Raw genomic sequence first — 27,935 nt, forward strand, 5'->3', positions numbered from 1 at the left:
TTGAAAAACTTTCATCTCAAGTTTTATATGCTACAGCCTGCAGAAAAATCATCGACTGTTCTTCATCTTCCTTTTTAGTGTGTGAGTTTTTATTCTTTTTCGTTTCTTTTCTCCTTCCATTACAGGCCACAGAGCCTAGTGCAGGGTAATTTTTTGTTTTATTCTTTAAGTTTCTTTTTGAATTGCTATTTGTTGAATAAATCTATCTATCTATCTTCATTGTCCGTAGAAGTGGGTGGCGTGGCAACCGTGGTTAACCTAAGCAAGACCAGCCCTGTTAAACCAACACAAAACAAATTTAACATGTTTTATTTAGATCAAATTATTAGATACTGTGATATTAATATCAAGTTATTACCATTTTATTTTTTATCATACACTTTTTCCACAAACCACATTATCGTAAACCAATGTCGTCACGAATTAAACAGCATCGATCATGCGTGTACAGTGCTATATATATATATATATATATATATATATATATATATATATATATATATATATATATATATATATATATATATATATATATATATATATATATATATATATATATACATGATAATGGTAGATGGTAATAAGCTTACCTAAGCTATGGATGTCAGGGCTTGATTTTCTTCAAACGATAATTTCGACAGGACCTGTGCCTGTCATCATCAGGTTCAAAATCAAGTCTTTTAACAGAATATAAAATCACTAAATAAAATAAAACTAAAATCACAGAACAACACTAATAATAAGCTGAACCCAGAATTATAGTTGTAATATGGCCCAGATTTTGGTAGAAGCGTTGATGGCGGCTATCCTAGTAGATCTAAAAAAGGTTGGGTCAATAGAACTAAGGTGGAGTTTTTTGCGAGTTTTTAGCCTATGGGTAGCCAAATTTTGCTGATGCGGAACTCTCCATTGTCTTTATTGATGGCTGGTTTGTTTTTAGAAATTTCAAGAGCTTCTCTGATATTCTACTTTAAGAGTTATGGAGCAATAGCCTAGCACTAAGTTGAGCGTGGTCAAACTTGATGGAGTGAGAAGGGTTTTCAAATATATGATGGGCCAGTGCAGAAAACTAGCCTCCTCCGTAAACTTTGTCTTTTTAAGGTAGGCATTAATGAATCAGTATACTTTTTTAATCGGTGATGTAGAGATCTCATTGACTCATGGTACGACCTATATAGGTATCACCACAACTGCAAGGAATCTCATATACTCCTGGTGGATCTGAAGTGATCTTACCTTTGCCTTTGTTAATTAAGGAGAAAATGGTCATTCCAGAAGGAAAAAACACCTTAAAGCCAAGCTTAGTGAGTTTGGAGCTTAAATGTTAGTAATGCCCTTAATATAAGGTAATGACAAAAACGATTTATCTTCTTCACTCTTAGGGGTAGAGCTCTTGGTTTTTGTGCTATTCTTTCTCCTGGAGATAACCTTATCAATGACTTGTTGGGGGTAGCCATTGCCAAAAAGATCATGTTTTATATGATCAAGTTCAGCCTTCAGCTCAAAATCAGAGGAACACACTACAAACGCTCTATCAACCAACGAATAGACTACAGAATTTTTTGCTATTGGGTGGTTATAAGAGTCATATGTGATAGATATATATATATATATATATATATATATATATATATATATATATATATATATATATATATATATATATATATATATATATATATATATCGATCCATAGAGGACCGCGTAAAATCCCCACGAGTATTATCTGTACTTGGATAATCAAAAAAATTATGTACGTTTTATCAGGCGCGTAAGAAGGATTTGTTTTTCCCCTGTAGGGGATGGCGATAATACAGTGAACTTTAGGGGGCATAACAATAAAATGGGACTGAGTTTCCTGCCCCTACGTACTTGCGTATGTCCTTGCTTTGTACCCTAATGTTAATCGCTGAAAATGCTTTTCCCGATCAAACTTGGGAAATAAGTATATTTGCATCAATATGCATGATTCTCTTTCAGATGGGTCTGGTGTGCTTTCGACTAAAGGGTTTGAACGAACTGAATAAAAAGCTACTGACAAACATAAATGCGTCTGGAAAACTCCACATGGTTCCTGCATCTATACATGGAAAATACGTCATCCGATTTTGTGTTGTAGCGCAAGATGCGAGTGAATCAGATATCGGTAAGTCAACTAGCTATCAGAGGCTCCAAGTGGGAGCCTGTAATGTTTTGAACCTACCCTTTTGTATTTCCATTGAAAAATTGAAAAAATACCGCCATCCCCTGTCTGCTATATTTTGAAAGTTACCTTTTTTGTGCGTTTGCATTTAAAAAGAAGAAGAAAAATCCTTGCTCCACCTAAATTTTCAATGAATTTGTTCTTCTGCTAGCAATACCCAGATACATAGGAGGAGGGACTTGAAATTTTGAAAAACCCCTCACCCTTGATATTGTGGCGTATTTATCCCTTTGCTTAAATAATGTCAAATAATTAAAAAATAACGTTAAATAATTACAATTAAATAATTGTCTTTAAATATTAAAGACAAAACGAGAAAAAAAAACTGTTGGCATTTTTTCAAATTTTTGTTTTTATTACTGTGCACTGAGGACGGTCAAGTGGAGGTTTTGACCGAAATATTTGCATTTTAGTCCACATTTTTCACTGGCTTGTATGATCCTCGTTTTTCTTTTTTTTTACTATTTTTTCGTTTTAAAATTATATTGGCTTCTTAATACGATAAAAAGAAAAACGAAACGTGGGGCTTTCATGACACAACAATAAAATAATAGGACAATTTATGTAGCAGTCCTTTTTTATAATATAGCACAACGATTCCAAAAAAAGTTTATTTCAATTCTTAAAAGTCTTTAGTTCATCTCGTTTTATTACATAATTTTGGAAATAACCTTGTAAATCTTCATTATAATACCCTCAAATTACATATAGGGGCTTCAATATATATTCGTTGCACCAATTCTCAAAAGTGAGTATAAAGCCAAATTTTGACAGAGTAAGCTAAATCCTTCCTCTGCTCCTTTCTCTGCTTTCCTTTCTCTTCTCGCCTCCCTCTCCCATCACTTTACATCCATAGCTACGTACATCCATTACTCCTTCCTCTCTTATAACTTTTTTCTTACTTACTGGCCATCGTTTTTTTTCCACGAAGTTTTTTTTTTCGCAATATCATATCTACTTATATTACTTTGTTATCCTTCTCCCTCTTTCTACCTCTCTACTTATATTACTTATACTATTGCTTATACTACTTATATTCTACCATATCTACTTATATTACTTTGTTATCCTTCTCCCTCTTTCTATCTCTCTACTTATATTGCTTATGCTATTACTTATACTATTTATATTCTACCATATCTACTTATATTACTTTATTGTCCTTCTCCCTCTTTCTACCTCTCCCTTGTTTTTTTTTCTTGCAGCTCGTCTGAAACCTATACTTTTTATAGGTTGTATAGGATAGCCCCCACGGACAGGGCTAAAAAGGAGAAAATTTTAAATTTTACGCCACGTGAAAAGTGTTTCATTTTAAAACTAATCTAAGAGGATTTTTTTAACCTTAGATGCAGGATTCCTTTAGCTCCCCCTCAAATGAACCGAACTGATGCATCTTAAAAAAAGAAGAAAACTTAGGGATTTTAGAAAATCTGGCTGATTATTGAATTTTGATTTTCCAGATTATGCTTGGGACGTAGTTACAGACTTTGCTACGGAGCTCATAGAAGCTGAGAAGCTCCAAGAATCTGGTGGCATAAAGGACACTGCAGCAGAGGTAGGCGCACGTGCTCACGCTGTAGAAATTGCAGAGCTTATGGAGCTTTTGCAAATGAACCACATGCAATCTGATGCTCCAATGGAGACAGACAAGTTCCATGAAGCTCCAATACCTAAGTCTAAGCCTAAACTGGCTAAAATGCTAAGCAAACGAAAGTTTAGCTTTACAGAAACTATTGAATATGTCTCCTTTGCTGAAGGAAAAGACACGAGTATTGAGCCTTGATATGTTGTGATTGTGTTGCATCCAAGTGGCAATGCATGTGCATAAAATGTGATCACTAACTTGACGTTGTAGTGAGCACAAGCATGCCTCGCTTTATGTGTTATTTAACGAATTAGTTGTGCTAGAGCTTATTTTAACGATAATTTAAGATGACGAAGTTCTGAACCGGTATTTTTAGTATTTAGGCGGGAATAAGAAATTTGGGAAGAGATATTTTGATGAAATATAATTTTTTAGAAGTAAAAGCCTTTTATTTAGTTTTTTATTCATATTTATTTGGTCAAGATCGGCCGTGGTAATTCGAAAGATGTTATGTCAGATGGAATATATTTGATGGAAGAGAGAAAAGGTTTTTTTTCACTGATTGAACGATCACTTATATTTACATCGAAGGGATTATTTTTAAAATCACCCAATGTAAAATCAAAAGTAATAATGATATCAAAACTCTCTCACGAGGAAGAAAAGGAATTCAACTATATTTAAAAAAAAGAAGAAAACTTTAAATATATATTGCGGCTCATTACCAATCTGATATAAATTGACCACCATATTAATTGATATAAATTGACTACTGATTAAATTGACTATATAAATTGACTACTGATATAAATTGATATAAATTGACTAATGATTAAATTGACTGATATAAGTTGACTACTATATAAATTAATATAAATTGACTACTGATTAAAATGACTGATATAAATTAACTACTTATATAAATTGACTACTTATATAAATTGACTACTGATTGAATTGGCTGATATAAATTGACTACTATATAAATTGATATAAACTGGGTACTGATTAAAATGACTGATATAAATTAACTACCGATATAAATTGACTACTCTTATAAATTGATATAAATTGACTACTAATTGAATTGACTGATATAAATTGATATAAACCGACTACTGATTAAATTAATTGATATAAATTTATTACTAATATAAATTGATATAAATTGAATTATGATTAAATTGGCTGATATAATTTGACTACTGATTAAATTGACTGATATACATTGACTACTATATAAATTGACTACTGATTAAATTGACTGCTATGAATTGACTACTGATGTAAATTGGTATAAATTGACAACTTATTAAATTGACTGATATACATTTACTACTGAAATAAATTGACTTCTGATTAAATTGACTGATATAAATTGAATACTATACAAATTGACTACTGATTCAATTGACTGATATGAATTGACTACTGATATAAATTGGTATAAACTGACTACTGATTGAAAGATCAGTTGTACCTATAAGGAAGGTTATTTCTCTTATCACCCAGTCTACGATTAAAATGGATAATGAAATCGAAAATTCTTTTTCCCAGCTATTTTTACCAGCCAGAAAAGAATATACAACATATCATGAAAAATTCCAAGTAGGCCTAACTAGTAAGAAGGAAAAAGAAAACATATTTTGGAAAAAGTCAAAATTATAAATATATTAAGGTTCAGTAACAGTCTGATATCACTGACCATCAGTATCAACTGACTTAACGATCAATTTTATTTACATGGAAGTTTGTTTATATTATCCTGTACATCATAAAAAGTAATTATGACATCTAAATGAGAAAAAAGGAAAAATGAAATATTTTTTGGAGAAATTTAAAATTAAAAATAAATTAACGTTCAGTAGCAGTCTGATATCGATAGACTATTAATGTCAACTGATTTAACCATCAATTGTGTGTACAAGGATGTTTTTTATCACTTATTAGGTGACAAAAGCAATTATGACATAAAAAGCAATAAATGAAAATAAACGATATCTCGAAAAAAGTGAAAGATCATAAATATATTAAAGATTGAAAAAGACATGAAAAAACGGAATAGAACAACCTACGTGTGCTGATCTCAATGACGTTGAAACAGAGTCTCGGTTTCAAAACTATTTCACATAATACCTTTTGTATTTCTAAGATTGTCAATGACATAGGGTTTGTTTACCTTTATAGCCCATTGGGTGGATGCGGAAGAATATCGTTCAACAACGTATCTCAAACAAGTCTTTTAATACATGGATTTCCGCGAAAAATGTTACAGCTAACATATTTCGCAATATATGTAGATGCTATACTTATAATGAATGTGTACAGTATTTTTTTTTAATGGCTCATTATTACAAAAACGTGTTTTATACATCATTTATAATTCAGAAAATCTCACGTGGTGTTGGTTTGCATCGCTGCGACATTGCGAACAATACTGTTTAGATTACTCGGTTTTTATATAAAGAATATTCTTTGGAATATTAATTAGAGGCTTAGAATTTTCCTAAGATTACTTAGAGACGGGCCTACAACATGGAAACTATTCCAGGGCCATATTCAGAAATTTCATCCGAGGAAGGGGTTAAAAATACAATTTTCCAGCGGATTTTATCGAAAAGTCTCAAGTGGGATCAGGAAGAACTACTTATATAGCTTCGTTTTTTTTCAAGAGCAGCGCTAGAAGAATAAGGCGAAGTTTAATGAAAGGAAAGGGGTTCATCACTAGCCACCCCTTCTTAATACATCCATACCTATTCCCTATTTGAGGAATAGTGAAATCACAGCACTTGGAGAGTTTTACGGCTGCTCGTCCTTAGTTTAACTTTGTTAGAGAAAGGCCCATTTACAGTGGAATTTTGGGCACGCTCCAATTACAATTATCCACCAGTCAAAGGCCCATTCTTCATCCATTAACCGAAAGCAGGTGATTGATTTTTTTCCGTCAGTTATTCTTTTCTTTACCATTTTTATCCAGAGGAACTTTATTTTATTCTTAAAATAGTCCTGGTAAAGCACAAATTTCCGCAATAAAATTTATTAATTTCTAAGCTCAAAAACCACAAATTGCCCAAGGAAGTGAACGACAACAATAGCTAGACTCTGACACCGCTACTGCTACGTCTACTAATAATTCATTTTGGTAAAACTAAGCCATCTGAGCTACGCTGAAATGGCCACGCTCTTCTTCAACCCTGGTTTGTTCAAGATTTACTCTCTACCCCCTGCGATGAGGTTTGAGTCCCATTTATTGGAAAGCTTATTTTACTATAATGTCAGTCAAACGAGTGTATTCAACAGGGACATTCGCAGGAGAGGCCTCGGGGCCAGACACCCCCTTAGATCCTAAATTTTTACATCTATCTGGGCAATTATTATTCAAATTTTCGAATAAATTAATTTTTCCGTCATTATCCCCCCTCAAAAAAAAAATCCCGCGCAGGTACCAGACCCAAAACTCCTAGCTGATTCCTCTCAAAAATATCTGGCACACATTCCTCAACCTTTCAGAGAGACCACGCTTCATAGCCATATTTGACAACTGTGGCATTACTATGGCTTCCAGTATGCTAGTTTAAGTTTGAATGTTTATCTTCCTATTCTTCCAACCGATTCCTAGAAACTAATGAATTAGGTGAAATCCATGAAAAATAGATTTATAGAAGCTAAACTTGACACGAGTCTGTGTTGATATAGACTTGGCACGAGTAAGTTTTATAATAAACTTGACACGAGTCTTACCACGAGTCATATTCTGGTGAATTCGGGCATTACACCGCTAATACTTATCATCAAAGTACCAAGGACAGTGAAAATTAAATCTGATTGTTTGGTGACAAGTGGAAACTTACACAACCATTCACACCTTTAAGATTTATAAGACAATTCAATTGTGAATGTGACAATTCAATTGTGATAATTCAATTGTGGGTGAAAAGGAGCACAATATGCAACCATGTAAAGGGCGCCAAACTAAAAAAAAGACACGTGGGTGAAAAATCAGCAAACATAAGTTCAAAACACGTGGTATCAACAGATTCTCTAAGTAGTGATGCTTTTGTCCCCAAATACAGGGTCGTAGAAGCTGGAAAGAGTCCGCCCAACCCTAGAAATCCTCTCTGCCAAGATTAAAGCAACTACTGTGGGCCTAGAGACAATTTCCCACGATACTCGCCGCCTGTCTAAGATTATAATTTACTCAGACCTGCTGTCAGTGTTGCAGCTATTAAAACAACATCAAACTAAAGTAGAGGAGTATGAACACTATGCTGTACACTCCCTCTTAAACAGCCTTCAAAAAATGGTTTTACTGTAAAATTCCAACAAATTCCCAATCATGTTGGGATCGATGGAAACACCAGAATTGATGAGACAGCTAAGAACGCGTCTCTCCTTCCATACATTAGCCACAGAACAATGTCGTTCACGGACACTGTCCAAATGAGACTTAAAACCATGTTCGGAACCCACACATTGATGTTCTCTGTCTCCCTTTTATGTAAGGAATAAAACCCTATTATACCACCATACAAGAAGTGGTGCAACTGACCTTAACTACCATGCCCTCACCTGCAAGATGTGTAGATTTTATCAAAAAGACAATGATAATTTCTTAAACCACATTGGCCTGAGATAACATAAAGAAAGAAAATGAGCAAAAATGGAGTTTTTAAAGGCCAAATGAAAATACTGAAAAAACACAACAAGGCGAATATTTCGAGAGGACAAACGCCTCTCTTCTTCAGCGCAAAACAAAATAGTGTAGGCCTATCCAAGGAAAGTGCCGAAGAAAAAAACGACAAAAAACAAACGCGGAAAGTCAATTTTAAAACAACCAAAAACACAAAGAAAAAACCTAAAAATTAAAAGATGAATAAAATTGAATAAAAGCCAAAAATCATAAGAATTAAAACCAAATACCTAACAACCATAAAAGCGAGCTATTCACCAATATTTGCGATTTGTGCAAAATCCAAAGCCTGATGAACTGCCATCGACAAATACTAGCGAACAACTGAGAAATAAGAAAAGAAAAAAAACAAAACGAACCATCAAAAACAAAACGAAAATAAGTTGGAGAACTATGTCATCTGATTTCGGATTTTAATTATTGCATTTTTTTTTGCCGACACCCTTTGAGACCTAAGGGGTTGTTCACGTGTTTGATTATATGACTGGGAAGTGTTTCAAGGTTTATTTCAGGGATTACTAAAGTATCGGCTTCTCTTTTGAGAAAACCGAAACATGACTCGTTTATTCTTAAATCACCGGAATCTCTGTTTAAAGCTAGACCTAAATGTTGGTATTTATAAATTTCAACAGCTTCTCTATAGTGCTGGACAATACCTTTGTCATGCGAAATTAGGCTAGCTTGATTAAACAAAATAGTATGGTCTGGTTTTTCAAAAATGTGCTCTGCAAGGGCAGAGTCAAAATTTTCTGTTTTTTTTTTTTGCTTTTTAAGTGTATAATTAATTGAACTAGAGTGTTGGGTTAATCTATCCGTGAGTCGCTGATCAGTTCTTCCGATATACCAAAGACCACACGAACAAGCAATTCTGTTGACACCGGAGTTATCACCCATCGGGATAGGGTCTTTACCTTGATAAATTTGGGACCTGATAGTTTTTCTGGGTCTATAATAAGTGTAAATGTTATTTTTTCTTAGATTTTTTGAAATGTGGTCTGAAACCCCTTTATCGTATGGGAGACCAAGATAAACTGAATTTTCCCTTTGATTTGTGTTTTCTGTGTAACTATCTGATAATCTTTTAATGCGTTTTGCAATTACAAAATTTATTAAACTAATTGTATAACCATTCCCAAATAAAATATCTCTAATGTGGTTGAGCTCTAAATCCAAGAAGCGTGTTGAACAAACTTTCAATGCTCTATCAACTAGAGAAGTGACAATCAAATTATCAGATAGTTACACAGAAAACACAAATCGAAGGTAAAATTCAGTATTTCTGGGTCTTTAGAAAGCATAGATGTTGTACTTTCGTATATTTTTTTGAAATGTGTTCTGGAACCCTTTTATCGTTTGGAAAACCAAGGTACGTCGAATTTTCCCTTTGATTTGTGTTTTCTGTGTAACTATAAGATAATTTTTTAATTAGTTTGCAATTGCAGAATTTATTAAAATAATTGGATAAACATTCCCAAATAAAATATCTCTAAGGTGGTTGAGCTCTAAATCCAAGAAGCGTGTTGAACAAACTTTCAATGCTCTATCAACTAGAGAAGTGACAATCAAATTATCAGATAGTTACACAGAAAACACAAATCAAAGGGAAAATTCAGTTTATCTGGGTCTATAATAAGTGTAAATGTTATTTTTTCTTAGATTTTTTTGAAATGTGGTCTGAAACCCCTTTAACGTATGGGAGACCAAGATAAACTGAATTTTCCGTTTGATTTGTGTTTTCTGTATAACTATCTGATAATCTTTTAATGCGTTTTGCAATTACAAAATTTATTAAACTAATTCGATAACCATTCCCAAATAAAATATCTCTAATGTGGTTGAGCTCTAAATCGAAGAAGCGTGTTGAACAAACTTTCAATGCTCAATCAACTAGATAAGTGACAATCAGATTTTCAGATAGTTAAACAGAAAACACAAATCAAAGGGAGAATTCAGTTTATCTTGGTCTCCCATACGGTAAAGGGGTTTCAGACCACATTTCAAAAAATCTAAGAAAAAATAACATTTACACTTACTATAGACCCAGAAAAACTATCAGGTCCCAAATTTATCAAGCTAAAGACCCTATCCCGATAGGTGAAAACTCCGGTGGCTACAGAATTCCTTGTTCGTGTGGTCTTTGGTATATCGGAAGAACTGATTAGCGACTCACGTATAGATTAACTCGGCACTCTAGTTCAATTAATAATACACTTAAAAAGCGGAAAAAAACAGAAAATTTTGACTCTGCCCTTGCAGAGCACATTTTTGAAAAACCAGACCATACTATTTTGATAAATCAAGCTAGCATAATTTCGCATGACAAAGGTATTGTCCAGCACTATAGAAAAGCTGTTGAAATTTATAAATACCAACATTTAGGTCTAGCTTTAAACAGAGATTCCGGTGATTTAAGAATAAACGAGTCACATATCGGTTTTCTCAAAAGAGAAGCCGATACTTTAGCAATCCCTGAAATAAACCTTGAACCACTTTCCCAGTCATATAATCAAACACGTGAACAACCCCTTAGGTCTCAAAGGGTGTCTACAAAAAATGCATAATTAAAATCCAAAATCAGATGACATAGTTCTCCAACTTATTTAATTGCTGGTTCGTTTTGTTTTTGAGTGAATGAATTGTTTTTTTTTCTTATTTCTTAGTTGTTCGCTAGTATCCGCCGATGACAGTTCATCATTTTTTGGATTTTTTACAAATCGCGGATATTGGCGAATAACTCACTTTTATGGTTGTTAGGTATTTGGTTTTAATTCTTATAATTTTTGGCTTTTATTGAATTTTATTCATCTTTTAAGTTTTTGGTTTTTTCTTGGGTTTTTTGGTTCTTTTCACATTGACTTTCCGTGTTTGTTTTTTGTTGTTCTTTTCTTCGGTACTTTCCTTGGATACATTATTTCGTTTCGCGCTGAAGAAGAGGGGCGTTTGTCTTCTCGAAATATTCGCTTTGTTTTGTTTTTTCAGTATATCATGGCTGTCAAACAAGCTGTGCATCTGACATTTTGTTATCTCATAAATCAGTACTTCCAAGTGATAAATCTAGTTCTTGAAGCCCCTATAGAATCATCAACCAGAAATAAACTACTAATGCTCATTTGTTGAATTAAGTCGATTAAAGGAGCCAAAGAGAGGTTTAAAATGAGATAATTTACCACTTCATCGATATTCTGGACAGTTTTGTAAAATACAATTTTATAAGCCAGCTTTGCTTTTCATTGGTGTTCGTAATGAAATTTTATTACTTATCATTAAAAAAACGCTTGACACAAACACCCCTCTATAAACATCTGGATTAGAATACTATCGTATCCTAAGAGCCAGGATTGCTAATAAAGCCGGTCACATATATGCATGTTTAGCTTATTTGTGTTAATTCCTTGATCGAACAAAAGTGCCTCCATTTCTACTGCATACTTTTTTGTTTGCTTGTTTTTTTATTTGATTTGAATTTTTTATTTCTGTTCTTGCAGTAATATTTTTTTGCAGAACAAAATTGCTATCTCAAAACTTTGATCGGACGATTTTGGGAAAAAAGAGGTGTGGGAGGGGGCCTAGATGCCCTCCAACGTTATTGGTCACTTAAAAAGGCCACTAGAACTTTTAATTACCGTTCGAATGAGAACTCTCGTGATATTGTAAGACTGCTGGGTCTATACTATCACCCCTGGAAAAAACAACAACAAACAAACAAACAAATAAACACGCATCCGTGATCTTTCTTCTTGCAAAAAAAATACCAAATTCCACATTTTTGCAGACAGGAGCATGAAACCTATATAGTAGGGTTCTCTGATACGCTGAATCTGATGGTGTGATTTTCATTATCACTTGACTTTTAGGGGATGTTTCCTCCTTTTTTCAAAAATCAGGAAAAAATGTATTCATAATAGATTATAATAGATTTATCAATCCATTCAACGCCTCCTTCACTACACCCTCCCAGGAAGTTCCATTTCCCGTAAGTCTTTACTTGTGACATCCTGCAACCCCAACCGTGGACGACCTGCTTTTCGTTTGGCCCTAGATGGCTGGACCGAAAAGTAAAATCTTCAGCAATCTGTAGAACGTTTCAGAACGCAGAACTTCATCTGCAGAACGTGCACTAGCAAAATCAACCATTCTCTAATTATAGCCCTAAAAAGCGGAATTGAACCACACTTTTCGTACAGCCTAATGTTGAGATACGGTTGGTTAATCTGCTACCCGAAACAATCGGTTGGCAATATCTCTGGGAACCATCTTGCGAATCTTCCTCAGTTTTTTAGAGCGCATATGCTTCAGAACTATACTTCACCATTGTCATCACTGTGGCTTCTAATATTCTAGTCTTGGTTTGCAGACTTATCTTCCTTTTCTTCCAAACTTTTTTCAACTGTGAAAGAAGACTCTTGGTATTGGCTGTTACTTTTAACATCTTCACTGCGTTCACCGTCTTTCCTAATAATTAATTAAAAAAACTTCTTCAACAAAATAAGTTTTTAAAAATAAGTGAAGAACTCCATTAAACCAAAATGAACAAAAAAAAAAAAAAATCAAATAATCTACCAAGAATACAACTACCACAAATCAGTACCAATAAATAAATAAAACCCAAAACAAACAGAAATTAAAATAAATAAAGAGTCAAACTCAAAACGAGCAGAAATTATTATGAGTAGGGTTCTAAGCCCCAAGCCTTCTGAAAGACAGAATATAATTTGCACTTTACTGAAAAAAATTCAAATGAATTTACTGAAAAAAAATCTACATTGTCAGTTTAATATACATATGCTGATATTTATTCCTTAAAATTTTAATTGATTGTTGATTTCTTAAAGTTAGAAAAATTAAAACATTTAAAAGAATTTCTCCAGTAAAATACAAACTATATTCTGGCTTTTAGAAAGCTTGGGGTTTAGAACCCTAATTTCCAGTTGAATGAGCCCCTTTTGAAGTTTCTATGACAAAGCTATCTATAAAAACCTTATATGTCCCCAGGGCATAACTTACAACCTTTGCCCTGGGGGCTCTGGGGGTTTGTCATATTCAATTACATAATTTCCAGAACTTTCAACTACTTTGAACAAAATGGCTATCTCTAAACTTTGATTGAATGTGTTTGGGGAAATGGTGGGCGTGAGAGGGGGGCTAGCCTAGTTGCTCTGCATTCATTTTTGACCATTAAAAGGGCACTAGCCCTTTCAATTTCCAATCAAACTAGCCCTTTTTGAAGTTTTTACGACAAAACTTTCTATAAAAACCTTATATGCAGCCAGGGCATGACTTACAACCCTTGCTCTGAGGGGGCTATCATCCTCAAAGACCTAATTTCCAGAATTTTCAACTACGTTACTAAAATATATATCTCAAAATTTTAATTGGATATGTTTGGGGAAATGGTGGGCATGAGAGGGGGGTTAGGTGCCCTTCAATCACTTCAAAATATTAAAAAGGGCATTAGCCCTTTCAATTTCTTATCGAATGAGCCCTCTTTGAAGTTTCTACAACATTGCTTTCTATAAGAACCTTATATGCCCCCAGGACACAACTGACACCTCTTGCCCTGAGGGCGGTGGGGGGGGGGTGTCACCCTTAAAGACCTAATTTGCAGAACTTTCGACTAAGTTGAAAAAAATTTAATTGAATGTGTTTGGGGAAATGATGGGCGTAAGAGGGGGTTATTTGCCCTCCAATCATTTTCAACTATTAAAAAGGGTACTGGCCATTACAATATCCAATCAAATGAGCTCTTTTTGAAGTTTATACGACACAACTTTCTATAAGAACCTTATATGCCCCTAGGACATTACTTACAACCCTTGTCCTGAGGGTTGTGGGGGGAGGGGTTGTCATCCTTAAAAACCTAATTTCCAAAACTTTCAACTACGTTGAAAAATATGAAAAAAATGGAGGGCAAAAGTACTGCCCCCTCAAAAGGAGGCCAAGAAGTGGGAAACTAAGTTCATCTTCAAATCAGCCTGAAACTTCTATCCTGAAACTTCTATACTTCTGAAGTCCCAGGGACAAGGTGTCACCAATTCATAGAAAGTCAAAGATTGGTTTACCAGAAAATGGGCCCCAAAAAGGACTAATGAAATGCTTTCCAAATAGCTTGAAGTTATATATTCATAAGGTCCTGGGATGTTGGGGTCCAAATGCACAGAAAACTGAGAAACAAATTTGGCTCACCTGAAAATGGGCCAAAAATTTTTTTTCGACCAGCCATTGACAAGGAATGTCCTTATTCAGCCCAGACTAAAATGAGTTAGTGGACTAGGAGTGTTTTTGATCCGCCTTAGCTAAAAAAATGAAGATTTCTGACTCTCCAAAGAGGGTCGATAAATTTTTGTCTCCGATCAGTTTGAAGATTACACCTATAAACTCTTAGGCTATGCAGAGCCAAATGCAAGAAAAGAAAAAATTGGAGTGATCTTCGGCTACATCTATTTGTAATCCCCGAAAATGGGCCCAAAATAAGTTTCATCTCTGATCGGCTTGAAATCTACAGAACATTTAAACAGGGCCAGGCAGACCTCAATGAATATTTATTTGAATGTGTTGGATTAAATTGAGACGCCGGAGAGGGCTCATTGGCCTATTGAATAAAGATAAATTATTAAAGATGAATTAGCTTTAGGCCTATAAGAAACTTTAAATCAATACCTTTTCTATATTTTGATTCAGAATAAATAACACTTTTCATTGTTGCATATATTTTAATCAAGAATACCAGTTCCTATTTATAAGGCTCGCTCTTCACCTCCAGTTTCTTACTATGAATTCTTTGATCCAAGGCTCTCTTAAATACCAGGGAGGATACTATTCTCTCTTTCAGCCACAAATATAGTTTAATGTTCGTCAAAAAAAACTTTGATAAAGATAATCATCCCTGAAAAAGCATACAACTTCAAGTATTCATCAGGAAATGGGGATAGAAAAAGAAGCATAGGATAATCATTTCCAGGGTGGTCAGGGAGAGTTCTTTGAACAAAATTTGTTGTATGGGGATGTCACCCTCCAAATCTGACAGGGGGATGGGGTTGCAATGCCCTAGGGAAACAACAAGACATTAAAAAAACATATATGAATTGTAAAATGAGAATTAGTTTCATTCATAGTTACCCTCCCTAGAAAATGGTTTGGTAAAGACCCTTCCATTCACGCCTCTGTCCCTGATTCCTTTGTCACCGATAGATTTCATTTTTGTCGTATTTCCTTAAAAAAAAACTATTTTAATTTTTTTATTGAAAAAATCGAAGCAATTTAATTGCCGCCCCTCCCCTCATCCATAGGTTTCAAAATGTATTTTGCCCCCTTTCCTCCCTTCCACTCCTTTCGTTGTGAAAACCGTAGATTTTAAATACCTAAGCACCGCACAAGAAAGTTGAACTTAAACGCAAAGAGCATAGGCTTGATCTTAGTGGTTTGATAAAAACTTCCTTTTATGTAGAAAATTTGGATTCAATCCAAATTTAATACGCGTAATATACCCAAATTGACCCTTTCTTTTGAAGCATTAGTAGGGTAAGAGGTACCATTTTGCTTACACATATAGCAATTCCTATGTTATTTGCTTACACATATAGGAAAAACATTTCCAGATCATGTACTTATGGATTTGCTTGCCTTATGTTCCTTGGTGTCTTTCCAGAGCATGTACTTATGGATTTGGATGGATTATGTTCCCTCCCATGCTATTTTAAGCGCTATGTCTACCATTTCTAAGGGGCCCCCGTACCAAACAGGTTGGGTATAATCTGTTTTGGATCAAGTTTTTCTGACACAATTAACTGAATTTCTATTTCATGATATACAAGTTTTTTTTTTTTAGGTTAAATCCATGTCGGAAAAACCGGTGTGTCTTTTTTAGCTGCCAATATATTCAATTATTTTTTGTATATATTCAGGTTTCAAATTAGATTCTTCAACAGTTTTGAATAGTTTATTCAACTTAACACTACTGACATTTTTTGTAAACATTTACATAGAAAATGGATAATACTAAGCAATTTCTGGTGAGTAAAATTTTCTCATTAATATAATAAAAAGAAATTGTCTTGTCATTAAGTTAAGGAAGAAATTCTTTCCTTACACTAGAACTAAGGGTACTTATGCACTTAGAAGCCTATTGTTTAGGAGCTGAAACCTCTACATAGTTCTCTTATAGGCTGAAATTTACGGTGCGATTCTTATCAAGATCAGTGGGCCTTTTTAGGGATGTTTTTGAAAAAGTGCTTAGCTTTCGATCGGTAATTTGGGATTAGAATAAAATGTTGATTCTTTTAATGTATTAATTGTTACAAAAGCTTCCTTTTTATCAAGATCAGTGGCTTTTTTTTTTAGCTTTAAGGGGTTTGAGAGACTCAGTTGCCTAAATCCGTGTGGTTTTTCTTTACTTGGTGGTCATTAAAAACGAAATTTTTGTGTTAAATAAGTAAGTTTTGTATCTTTTAAAAGAGCTTTACGGGGATTGAGAGACTCAGTTGCCTAATTCCGTCTGGTTTTTCTTTACTTGGTGGTCATTAAAAACGAAATTTTTGTGTTAAATAAGTAGTTTTTGTATCTTTTAAAAGAGCTTTAAGGGATTGGAGAGACTCAGTTGCCTGACTCCATGTGTTTTTTCTTTACTTGGTGGTCGTTAAAAACGAAATTTTTGTGTTAAATAATTAGTTTTTTTATCTTTTAAAAGAGCTTTACTGGGTTTGAGAGACTCAGTTGCCTACTTCCGTGTGGTTTTTCTTTACTTGATGTACATTCAAAACAAAATTTTTTTTTTAAATTAGTAGTTTTTGTATCTTTTAAAAGAGCTTTAAGGGGTTTGAGAGACTCAGTTGCCTTATTCCTTGTGGTTTTTCTTTACTTGATGGTCATTAAAAACAAAATTTTTGTGTTAAATAAGTAGTTTTTGTATCTTTTAAAAGAGCTTTAAGGGGTTTGAGAGACTCAGTTGCCTGACTCCGTGTGGTTTTTGTTTACTTGATGGTCATTAAAAACGAAATTTTTGTGTTAAATAAGTAGTTTTTGTATCTTTTAAAAGAGCTTTGAGGGGTTTGAGAGACTCAGTTGCCTGATTCCGTGTGGTTTTTCTTTTCATGGTGGTCATTAAAAACAAAATTTTTGTGTTAAATAAGTAGTTTTTTTATCTTTTAAAAGAGCTTTATGGGGTTTGAGAGACTCGGTTGCCGGACTCCGAGTAGTTTTTCTTTACTTGACGGTCATTAAAAACGAAATTTTTGTGTTAAATAAGTAGTTTTTGTATCTTTTAAAAGAGCTTTACGGGGTTTGAGAGACTCAGTTGCCTGATTCAGTGTGGTTTTTCTTTACTTGATGGTAATTAAAAACGAAATTTTTTTGTTAAATAAGTAGTTTTTTTATCTTTTAAAAGAGCTTTAAGGAGTTTGAGAGACTCAGGTTTCTGTTTCCTTGTAGTTGTTCTTTACTTGGTGCTCATTAAAAACAAAATTTTTGTTTTAAATAATTAGTTTTTGTATCTTTTAAAAGAGCTTTAAGGGGTTTGAGAGACTCAGTTGCCGAATTCCGTGTGGTTTTTCTTTACTTGGCGTTCAATTAAAAAAAAATTTGGTGGTCATTTGTTGTATCTTTTAAAAGAGCTTTACAGGGTTTGAGAGACTCAGTTGCTTGATTCCGTGGGGTTTTTTCTTTACTTGTTGGTCATTTTTTTTATCTTTTAAAAGATCTTTACATAGTTTGAGAGACTCAGTTGCCTAATTCCGTGTGATTTTTCTTTACTTGATGGTCATTAAAAACGAAATTTTTGTGTTAAATCATTAGTTTTTGTATCTTTTAAAAGAGCTTTACAGGGTTTGAGAGAATCAGTTGCCTAATTCTGTGTGGTTTTACTTTACTTGGTGGTCATTAAAAACGAAATTTTTGTGTTAAATCAGTAGTTTTTGTATCTTTTAAAAGAGCTTTACAAGGATTGAGAGACTCAGTTGCCGGATTCCGTGTGGTTTTCCTTTACTTGGTGGTCATTAAAAACGAAAATTTTGTGTTAAATCAGTAGTTTGTTGTATCTTTTAAAAGAGCTTTACAGGGTTTGAGAGACTCAGTTGCCTAATTCTGTGTGGTTTTTCTTTACTTAGTCGTCATTAAAAAATAAATTTTTTTGTTAAATTAGTAGTTTTTTTATCTTTTAAAAGAGATTTACGAGAAGTGAGAGACTCAGTTGCCGGATTCCGTGTGGTTTTCCTTTACTTGGTGGTCATTAATAAAGAAATTTTTTTGTTTTTTATGTTTTTTTTTTATCTTTTAAGAGCTTTAAGGGGTTTGAGAGACTCAATTGCATGATTATGTGTGGTTTTTCTTTACTTTTTTGTAATTTTTTGTATATTTTAAAAGAAATTTAAAGGGTTTTAGAGACTAAGTTTAATAATTACGTGTGGTTTTACTTTAATTGGTGGTCATTAAAAAAGAAATATTTTTTGTTAAATCAGTAGTTTTTGTATCTTTTAAAAGAGCTTTAAGGGGTTTGAGAGACTCAGTTGCCTGATTCCGTGTGGTTTTTCTTTACTTGGTGGTCATTTGTTTTATCTTTTAAAAGAGCATTACGGAGTTTGAGAGACTCAGTTGCCTGATTCCGTGTTGTTTTCATTTACTTGTTGGTCATTAAAAACCAAAATTTTGTTATTAATAATTAGTATGTTAATATATTTTGTTTTAATGAATTTTAGTTTTATTCTCATGTTCCTGTGTAATATTGTTTTTTATTATATTGGTGGTAAAAGATATAGTAATTTTTGTGTTATTTTCTATTATGTTTTATATTTTTAAATATATTTAAGTGTGTTGTGAGACTCAGTTGTCTGATTCCGTGGGGTTTTTCTTTACTTAGTGGTACATTTGCTTGTATCTTTTCAAAGAGCTTTCAGAGTTTGAGAGACTCAGTTGCCTATTCCGTGTGGTTTCCTTTACTTAATGGTCATTAAAAACGAAATTTTTGTGTTAAATAAGTACTTCTTGTAGTCGTTTAAAAGAGCTTTAAGGGGTTTGACGACTCAGTTGCACTGATTACAGTGTGGTTTTTGATTTACTTAGTGGTCATTTAAAACGAAATTTCTTGTCGCTGAAATGCAAGTAGTTTGTGAATCTTTCAGTAGAGCTTTACGGGATTGAGAGACTCAGTTTTACCTTGTCACAGTTACATTTTCTTGATTTTTCAAAGCTCATTTTGAATTTCTTTCGTTGAAATGCAAGAGTTGGAATATTTCAGTAGTGTTTGGTGGTGGTTTACCTTGTCACAGTTACAGTGTAGTGATTTTTCAAAGTTAATTATTTATTTGAGTCTCTGAAATGCAAGAGTTGGAATATTTCAATTGTGTTTTATGGTTGATGTCCTTTTATATGTTTATATTTCTTTTAGGTTCAAAGTTCATTCAGTATTTCACTCTTTTATGAGTAATATTTTGAATGTTTATATGTTGTTCTATTAGGATTCACATTATCTCTGTAACAGACTCTTGTTATTAAAAAGCTCATTTTGATTTTCATTCATTGAAATGAAAGAGTTGGAATATTTCAGTAGTGTTTGGTTGTGGTTTACCTTGTCACAGTTACATTTTCTTGATTTTTCAAAGTTCATTTTGAATTTCTTTCGCTGAAATGCAAGAGTTGGAATATTTCAGCAGTGTTTGGTTGTGGTTTACCTTGTCACAGTTACATTTTCTTGATTTTTCAAAGTTCATTTTGAATTTCTTTCGTTGAAATTCAAGAGTTGGAATATTTCAGTAGTGTTTGGTTGTGGTTTACCTTGTCACAGTTACATTTTCTTGATTTTTCAAAGTTCATTTTGAATTTCTTTCGTTGAAATGCAAGAGTTGGAATATTTCAGTAGTGTTTGGTTGTGGTTTACCTTGTCACAGTTACATTTTCTTGATTTTTCAAAGTTCATTTTGAATTTCTTTCGTTGAAATGCAAGAGTTGGAATATTTCAGTAGTGTTTGGTTGTGGTTTACCTTGTCACAGTTACATTTTCTTAATTTTTCAAAGTTTATTTTGAATTTCTTTCGTTGAAAAGCAATAGCTGGAATATTTCACTAGTGTATGGTCGCGGTTTACCTTGTCGCAGTTACATTTACATGATTTTTATTTGTTCATTTTGAATTTCTTTCATTGTCAATATAGAGTTTGACGTGGTCTTGAGGGAATTAGTGTTGTGGCCCGTTTCACTGTTAAATGGACTGTTTTTGACAAATGTACAGTATTAGTTTTTTCGTTTATAATGACTAGGTTGAATATGTCAGGAGGGGTTTCTTGTTGTTTTCCTTGTCACAGTTACATTTTCTTGATTTTTCAAAGTTCATTTTGAATTTATTTCGCTGAAATGCAAGAGTTGGAATATTTCAGTAGTGTTTGCTTGTGGTTTAACTTGTCACAGTTTCATTTTCTTGATTTTTCAAAGTTCATTTTGAATCATTCAAGAAACGTGATTAAACACGTTTTTAAACTACATGCTATTTGCATGCCTTTCCTTGGCACCTTTCCAAACGAGCGGGGATTCCCCGCTGGTTCCTACACATTGCAAAAAAGTGAGCAGTACGAAAAATCCACGTTTTCAACCAGACTGTTTTTTTAGACAACACACCCAACGAGATGACACACACACATAGAGACGAGACACGCACAGACACGACACCCCAACCGAGACATAGTGAGAGAGATATCCAAAAAGTTGGGTTGATCTAGGTTCACTTAGAGTGGCGCGCCACTCTAAGTGGCGTGTCTCGTCTCTATGTGTGTGTGTCATCTCTGTGGGTGTGTTGTTAAAAAACCAGTCTGGTTGAAAAAGTGGAGTTTTCGTACTGCTCACATTTTTGCAATGTATAGGAACCAGCGGGGATTCCCCACTCGTTTGTATATGTGCCACGAAAAGTCATGCAAACAGCAATTAGTTTAAAAAGGTGTTTAATCCTGTTTCTTGGATTGTTCAAAATGAACTATGAAATATCAATAAAATTTACCCGTGACAAGGTAAACCACAACCAAACGCTACTGAAATATTTCTGCTTTTTTTTTTCAACAAAACATTTTCAAAGTGAGCTTTGAAAAATCTTGAATGTTAATCTTCGACAATTAAAAAAACAAGCGAAAAATACTTAATAAGAACAACAAGTTATTTTAATATTAATTTATACAAAATGTTCTAAGAGATTAATAGTAATTGATACATTTACAATTTAATAAACTACCAAACGAACCATCAATATAAAAAATTATACAAAAAAACTAAAGAAAAACTAGAAGAAAAATCAAAAATCAAGAATCTCAATCACAGACAAGTTAAACCACAAGGAAAAGAAGGTGAAATTATCAAAGCCTTGCTTCTAAACAATAGAAATTCAAAATGAACTTTGAAAAATTAAGAGAATGTAACTTTGACAAGGTAAACCACAACCAAACACTACTGAAATATTCCAACTCTTGCATTTCAACGAAAGAAATTCAAAATGAACTTTGAAAAATCAAGAAAATGTAACTGTGACAAGGTAAACCACAACCAAACACTACTGAAATATTCCAACTCTTGCATTTCAACGAAAGAAATTCAAAATGAACTTTGAAAAATCAAGAAAATGTAACTGTGACAAGGTAAACCACAACCAAACACTACTGAAATATTCCAACTCTTGCATTTCAACGAAAGAAATTCAAAATGAACTTTGAAAAATCAAGAAAATGTAACTGTGACAAGGTAAACCACAACCAAACACTACTGAAATATTCCAACTCTTGCATTTCAACGAAAGAAATTCAAAATGAACTTTGAAAAATCAAGAAAATGTAACTGTGACAAGGTAAACCACAACCAAACACTACTGAAATATTCCAACTCTTGCATTTCAACGAAAGAAATTCAAAATGAACTTTGAAAAATCAAGAAAATGTAACTGTGACAAGGTAAACCACAACCAAACACTACTGAAATATTCCAACTCTTGCATTTCAACGAAAGAAATTCAAAATGAACTTTGAAAAATCAAGAAAATGTAACTGTGACAAGGTAAACCACAACCAAACACTACTGAAATATTCCAACTCTTGCATTTCAACGAAAGAAATTCAAAATGAACTTTGAAAAATCAAGAAAATGTAACTGTGACAAGGTAAACCACAACCAAACACTACTGAAATATTCCAACTCTTGCATTTCAACGAAAGAAATTCAAAATGAACTTTGAAAAATCAAGAAAATGTAACTGTGACAAGGTAAACCACAACCAAACACTACTGAAATATTCCAACTCTTGCATTTCAACGAAAGAAATTCAAAATGAACTTTGAAAAATCAAGAAAATGTAACTGTGACAAGGTAAACCACAACCAAACACTACTGAAATATTCCAACTCTTGCATTTCAACGAAAGAAATTCAAAATGAACTTTGAAAAATCAAGAAAATGTAACCGTGACAATGTAAACCACAACCAAACACTGCTGAAATATTCCAACTCTTGCATTTCATCGAAATAAATTCAAACTGAAAATTAAAAGATCAACTAAATGTAACAGTGACATGGTAAACCCTAACCTAACACAAATGAAATATTCCTGCTCTTGCATTTCAGAGAAAGAAATTCAAAATGAATTTTGAAAATTCATGAAAAGGTAGTTGTGACAAGTTAAACCTGTGTCTCTCAATCCCCGTAAATTTATTTTAAAATATAATAGCAATTATATTATTAAACAAAAATTTCTTTTTTTATGACTATCACCTAAAGAAAAATCACACGGAATGAGGCAACTGAGTCTCTCAATCCCCGTAAACCTCTTTTAAAAGATACAAAAACTACTTATTTAAAATAAAAATTTCGTTTTTAATGACCATAATTTTAATTTAAATCTCAGTTAATCATGAAAATTAGTCTCTAAACCCATTTATATATCTTTTAAATGATTCATAAAATGACGTCCAAGTAAATAAAAACCACAAGGAATCAGGGAACTGAGTCTCTCAATCCCCTTATATGACTTCTAAAAGATAAAAAAAATATTTATTTAAAAAACAAATTTATTTTTTATTTACCAGCAATTAAATTAAAATCACGCGGATTTATTCAACTGAGTATCTAAAACGATTTAAAGCTCATTTAAAATTTTCTTCACCATAACACCACGAAATGAAAAACCACACGAAATCAGGCAACTGAGTCTCTCCATCAACTTGAAATTCTTTTAAAAGATAAAAAGACTACTTATTAAAAACAAAAATTTCGTTTTTAATGACCACCAAGTAAAGGAAAAACACATGGAATTAGGTAACTGAGTCTCTCAAACTCTGTAAAGCTCTTTTAAAAGATACAACAAATGACCACCAAGTAAAGAAAAACCACACGGAATCAGGCAACTGAGTCTCTCAAACCCCTTAAAGCTCTTTTAAAAGATACAAAAACTACTGATTTAACACAAAAATTTCGTTTTAAATGACCACCAAGTAAAGAAAAACCACATGGAATCCGGCAACTGAGTCTCTCAATCCCCGTAAAGCTCTTTTAAAAGATACAAAAACTACTTATTTAACACAAAAATTTCGTTTTTAATGACCACCAAGTAAAGAAGAACCACACGGAATTATGCAACTGAGTCTCTCAAACCCTGTAAAGCTCTTTTAAAAGATACAAAAACTACTGATTTAACACAAAAAATTAATTTTTAATGACCACCCAGGAAAGTAAAACCACACGGAATCCGGCAACTGAGTCTCTCAATCCCCGTAAAGCCCTTTTAAAAGATACAAAAACTACTGATTTAACACAAAAAAATTTAGTTTTTAATGACCACCAAGTAAAGGAAAACCAAACAGAATTAGGCAACTGAGTCTCTCAAACCCTTTAAAGCTCTTTTAAAAGATACAAAAACTACTTATTTAACACAAAAATTTCGTTTTTAATGACCATCAAGTAAAGAAAAATCACACGGAATTAGGCAACTGAGTCTCTCAAACCCTGTAAAGCTCTTTTAAAAGATACAACAAATGACCACCAAGTAAAGAAAAACCACACGCAATCAGGCAACTGAGTCTCTCAAACCCTGTAAAGCTCTTTTAAAATATACAAAAAATGACCACCAAGTTTCGTTTTTAATGACCAACAAGTAAAAAAAAACCCCTTGGAATCCGGCAACTGATTCTCTCAAACCTCCTAAAGCTCTTTTAAAAGACAAAAAAAATAATTATTTAACACAAAAACTTCTTTTTTAAAGACGAAAAAGTAAAGAAAAAATACTCAGACTCCGGCAACAGAGTCTCTCAAACCCCTTAAAGCTCTTTTAAAAGATACAAACACTACTTATTTAACATAAAAATTTCGTTTTTAACGACCACCAAGTAAAGAAAAATCACACGGAATTGGGCAACTGAGTCTCTCAATCCCCGTAAAGCTCTTTTAAAAGATACAAATACTACTTATTTAACACAAAAATTTCGTTTTTAATGTCCACCAAGTAAAGAAAAACTACACAGAATTAGGCAACTGAGTCTCTCAAACCCCTTACAGCTCATTTAAATGATACAAAACTACTTATTTAACACAAAAATTTCGTTTTTAATGACCACCATGAAACCAAAAACCACTAGGAATCCGGCAACTGAGTCTCTCAAACCCCGTAAAGCTCTTTTAAAAGATACAAAAACTACTTATTTAACAAAAAAATTTCGTTTTTAATGACGAACTAGTATAGAAAAATCACAAGGAATTAGGCAACTGAGTCTCTCAAACCCTGTAAAGCTCTTTTAAAAGATACAAAAACTACTTATTTAACACAAAAATTTCGTTTTTAATGACCACCAAGTAAAGAAAAACCACTCGTAATCAGGCAACTGATTCTCTCAATCCCCGTAAATCTATTTTAAAATATACAAAAACTAATTATTTAACACAAAAAATTTGTTTTTAATGACCCTCCAGAAATGAAAATCTAGTAAGAGTCCGGCCTCTGAGTCAATCCAGACCCATAAACCTAATTTAAAATAGACACCAACTACTTTTTTAACACAGTCATTTCTATCTAAATTACTATAATTTAAAGAAACAACCCATGAAATTGTGTATTTTAGTCCCTCAATCCCCGTAAAGCTCTTTTAATAGATCCAAAAAATACTGAATTAACAAAAAATTATTTTTTGTAATGAACAACAGGTGAATGAAACTCACACGGAATTCGGCAACTGAGTCTCTCAAACCCTGTAAAGCTCTTTTAAAAGATACAAAAACTACTGATTTAAAATAAAAATTTCGTTTTTAATGACCATCAAGTAAAGGAAAACCGGACCGAATTAGGCAACTGAGTCTCTCAAACCCTGTAAAGCTCTTTTAAAAGATACAAAAACTACTTATTTAAAACAAAAATTTCGTTTTTAATGACCACCAAGTAAAGAAAAACCACACGGATTTAGGCAACTGAGTCTCTCAAACCCCTTAAAGCTAAAAAAAAAAGCCACTGATCTTGATAAAAAGGAAGCTTTTGTAACAATTAATACATTAAAAGAATCAACATTTTATTCTAATCCCAAATTACCGATTGAAAGCTAAGCAGTTTTTCAAAAACATCCCTAAAATGGCCCACTGATCTTGATAAAAATCGCACCGTAAATTTCAGCCTATAAGAGAACTATGTAGAGGTTTCAGCTCCTAAGCAATAGGCTTCTAAGTGCATAAGTACCCTTAGTTCTAGTGTAAGGAAAGAATTTCTTCCTTAACTTAATGACAAGACAATTTCTTTTTATTCTAATAATGAGAAAATTTTACTCACCAGAAATTGCTTAGAATTATCCATTTTCTATGTAAATGTTCACAAAAAATGTCAGTAGTGTTAAGTTGAATAAACTATTCAAAACTGTTGAAGAACCTAATTTGAAACCTGAATATATACAAAAAATAATTGAATATATTGGCAGCTAAAAAAGACACACCGGTTTTTCTGACATGGATTTAACCTAAAAAAAAAACTTGTATATCATGAAATAGAAATTCAGTTAATTGTGTCAGAAAAACTTGAACCAAAACAGATTATACCCAACCTGTTTGGTACGGGGGTCCCTTAGAAATGGTAGACATAGCGCTTAAAATAGCATGGGAGGGAACATAATCCATCCAAAGCCATAAGTACATGCTCTGGAAAGACACCAAGGAACATAAGGCAAGCAAATCCATAAGTACATGATCTGGAAATGTTTTTCCTATATGTGTAAGCAAATAACATAGGAATTGCTATATGTGTAAGCAAAATGGTACCTCTTACCCTACTAGCATTGTTAACCAAACGTTAACTTTTGTGTAAGGAGCGGGGGACTGATAGGAGGGGTAGTTCCCCTTATAGAGAGAGAGGGAGGTATATACTCATAAAAAAATACCACATTCACCCCCCCCCCAAGAAAGTCAATTCAGATTGGAAAGGCAATCAGGGCTAATCAATTACACTCAATAAACATTACCGGCAATTTATATTTAACTCACATTTCCCATGTTGAGGACATCCTCCTTATTTCTAACGACCTTCAGGCGTTAGAAATTGCGGTGGGTATTGTTTGCACTAGGTTTAGTGAAAATAGAATTTCAAAGGCCCGTTCTAAAACCAAATTTCTTGTTTTTGGGCCCCAACAATCTGTTGATCAAACAGTTCGTGGTAACGAACTGTAAGTAAGGAACGACCCGGCTCAATAGTAACCGAAATTCTAAAAACTGAATTCAGATACTAATAGATATATCAAAAGAATAAGTTTCTTATGCTGGTTTCAAATATATAAGTTTCACTAAGCTTAGTTTTACCCATCAAAGGTCACTTGCCTTATTTTCGAAAAAAAGGGAAACATCCCCTAAAAGTCATAAAATCCTAACGAAAATCAAACCACCAGATTCAGCGTAACAGAAAACCCTACTGTAGTTGTTTCAAGCCCCTATCTGCAAAAATGTGGAAATTTGTATTGTTTGCCCGAAGAAAGATAACGGATGCGTGTTTATTTGTTTTTTTTTCCCAGGGGTGATCGTATCGACCCCCAGCCCTTTTTTCCACCAAATTATCCGATCAGAATTTTGAAATAGTCATTTTGTTCATCATAGTTGAAAAGCCCCATAAATTTACCTTTGGATATTACATGACCCCCCCCCCTCCCACAGCCCCAAGGGAAAGGTCTTTAAGTTTTAAAAATTGCCCATTGTTTACACATAGTATTTGTTATTGGGAGGCTTACATACATTTTAGGGTGGGAAGACGAATTTTCTGCTGTTTTTTTTTCACGGGGGAACTTTCCATGGGGAGGGAAGTTTCCAGAGGGTGAACTTGTCACAGGAGATTATTCATTGGGGGAATTTGCCAGGATTCCTATACAAAATTATTTTTATGTATCTTGCTTTCTCTTTTCAGTCTCAATTTTAAGCCTGAAGTTGTTAAGGGTAATTGCCCTGGGTAAATTTTCACCGGGATTGAATTGTATAGAGGATATATCCGTGGGGA

General features: G+C 33.3%; 1 protein-coding gene across 2 annotated transcripts in view; it reads left to right on the plus strand.

Moving 5' to 3' along the window:
• Tdc2 (Tyrosine decarboxylase 2) overlaps positions 1–27,935 on the plus strand; it is a 210,053-nt gene that overhangs the window by 109,257 nt on the left and 72,861 nt on the right. Inside the window, exons 10-11 of one of the 2 annotated variants that reach the window (XM_089105998.1) lie at positions 1,981–2,146; positions 3,664–3,779. In XM_089105998.1, coding sequence (XP_088962124.1) covers positions 1,981–2,146; positions 3,664–3,779 — 282 coding nt within the window. Of the gene's footprint in view, positions 1–1,980; positions 2,147–3,663; positions 4,244–27,935 lie in introns of those variants that run through there. The other variant, XM_089105997.1, reaches the window with a different exon arrangement.

Source organism: Artemia sp. Qi Xiang Cuo, chromosome 20 (genome assembly GCF_049724085.1).
Source record: "Artemia sp. Qi Xiang Cuo chromosome 20, ASM4972408v1, whole genome shotgun sequence".
NCBI classification, from domain to species: Eukaryota; Metazoa; Arthropoda; class Branchiopoda; order Anostraca; family Artemiidae; genus Artemia; species Artemia sp. Qi Xiang Cuo.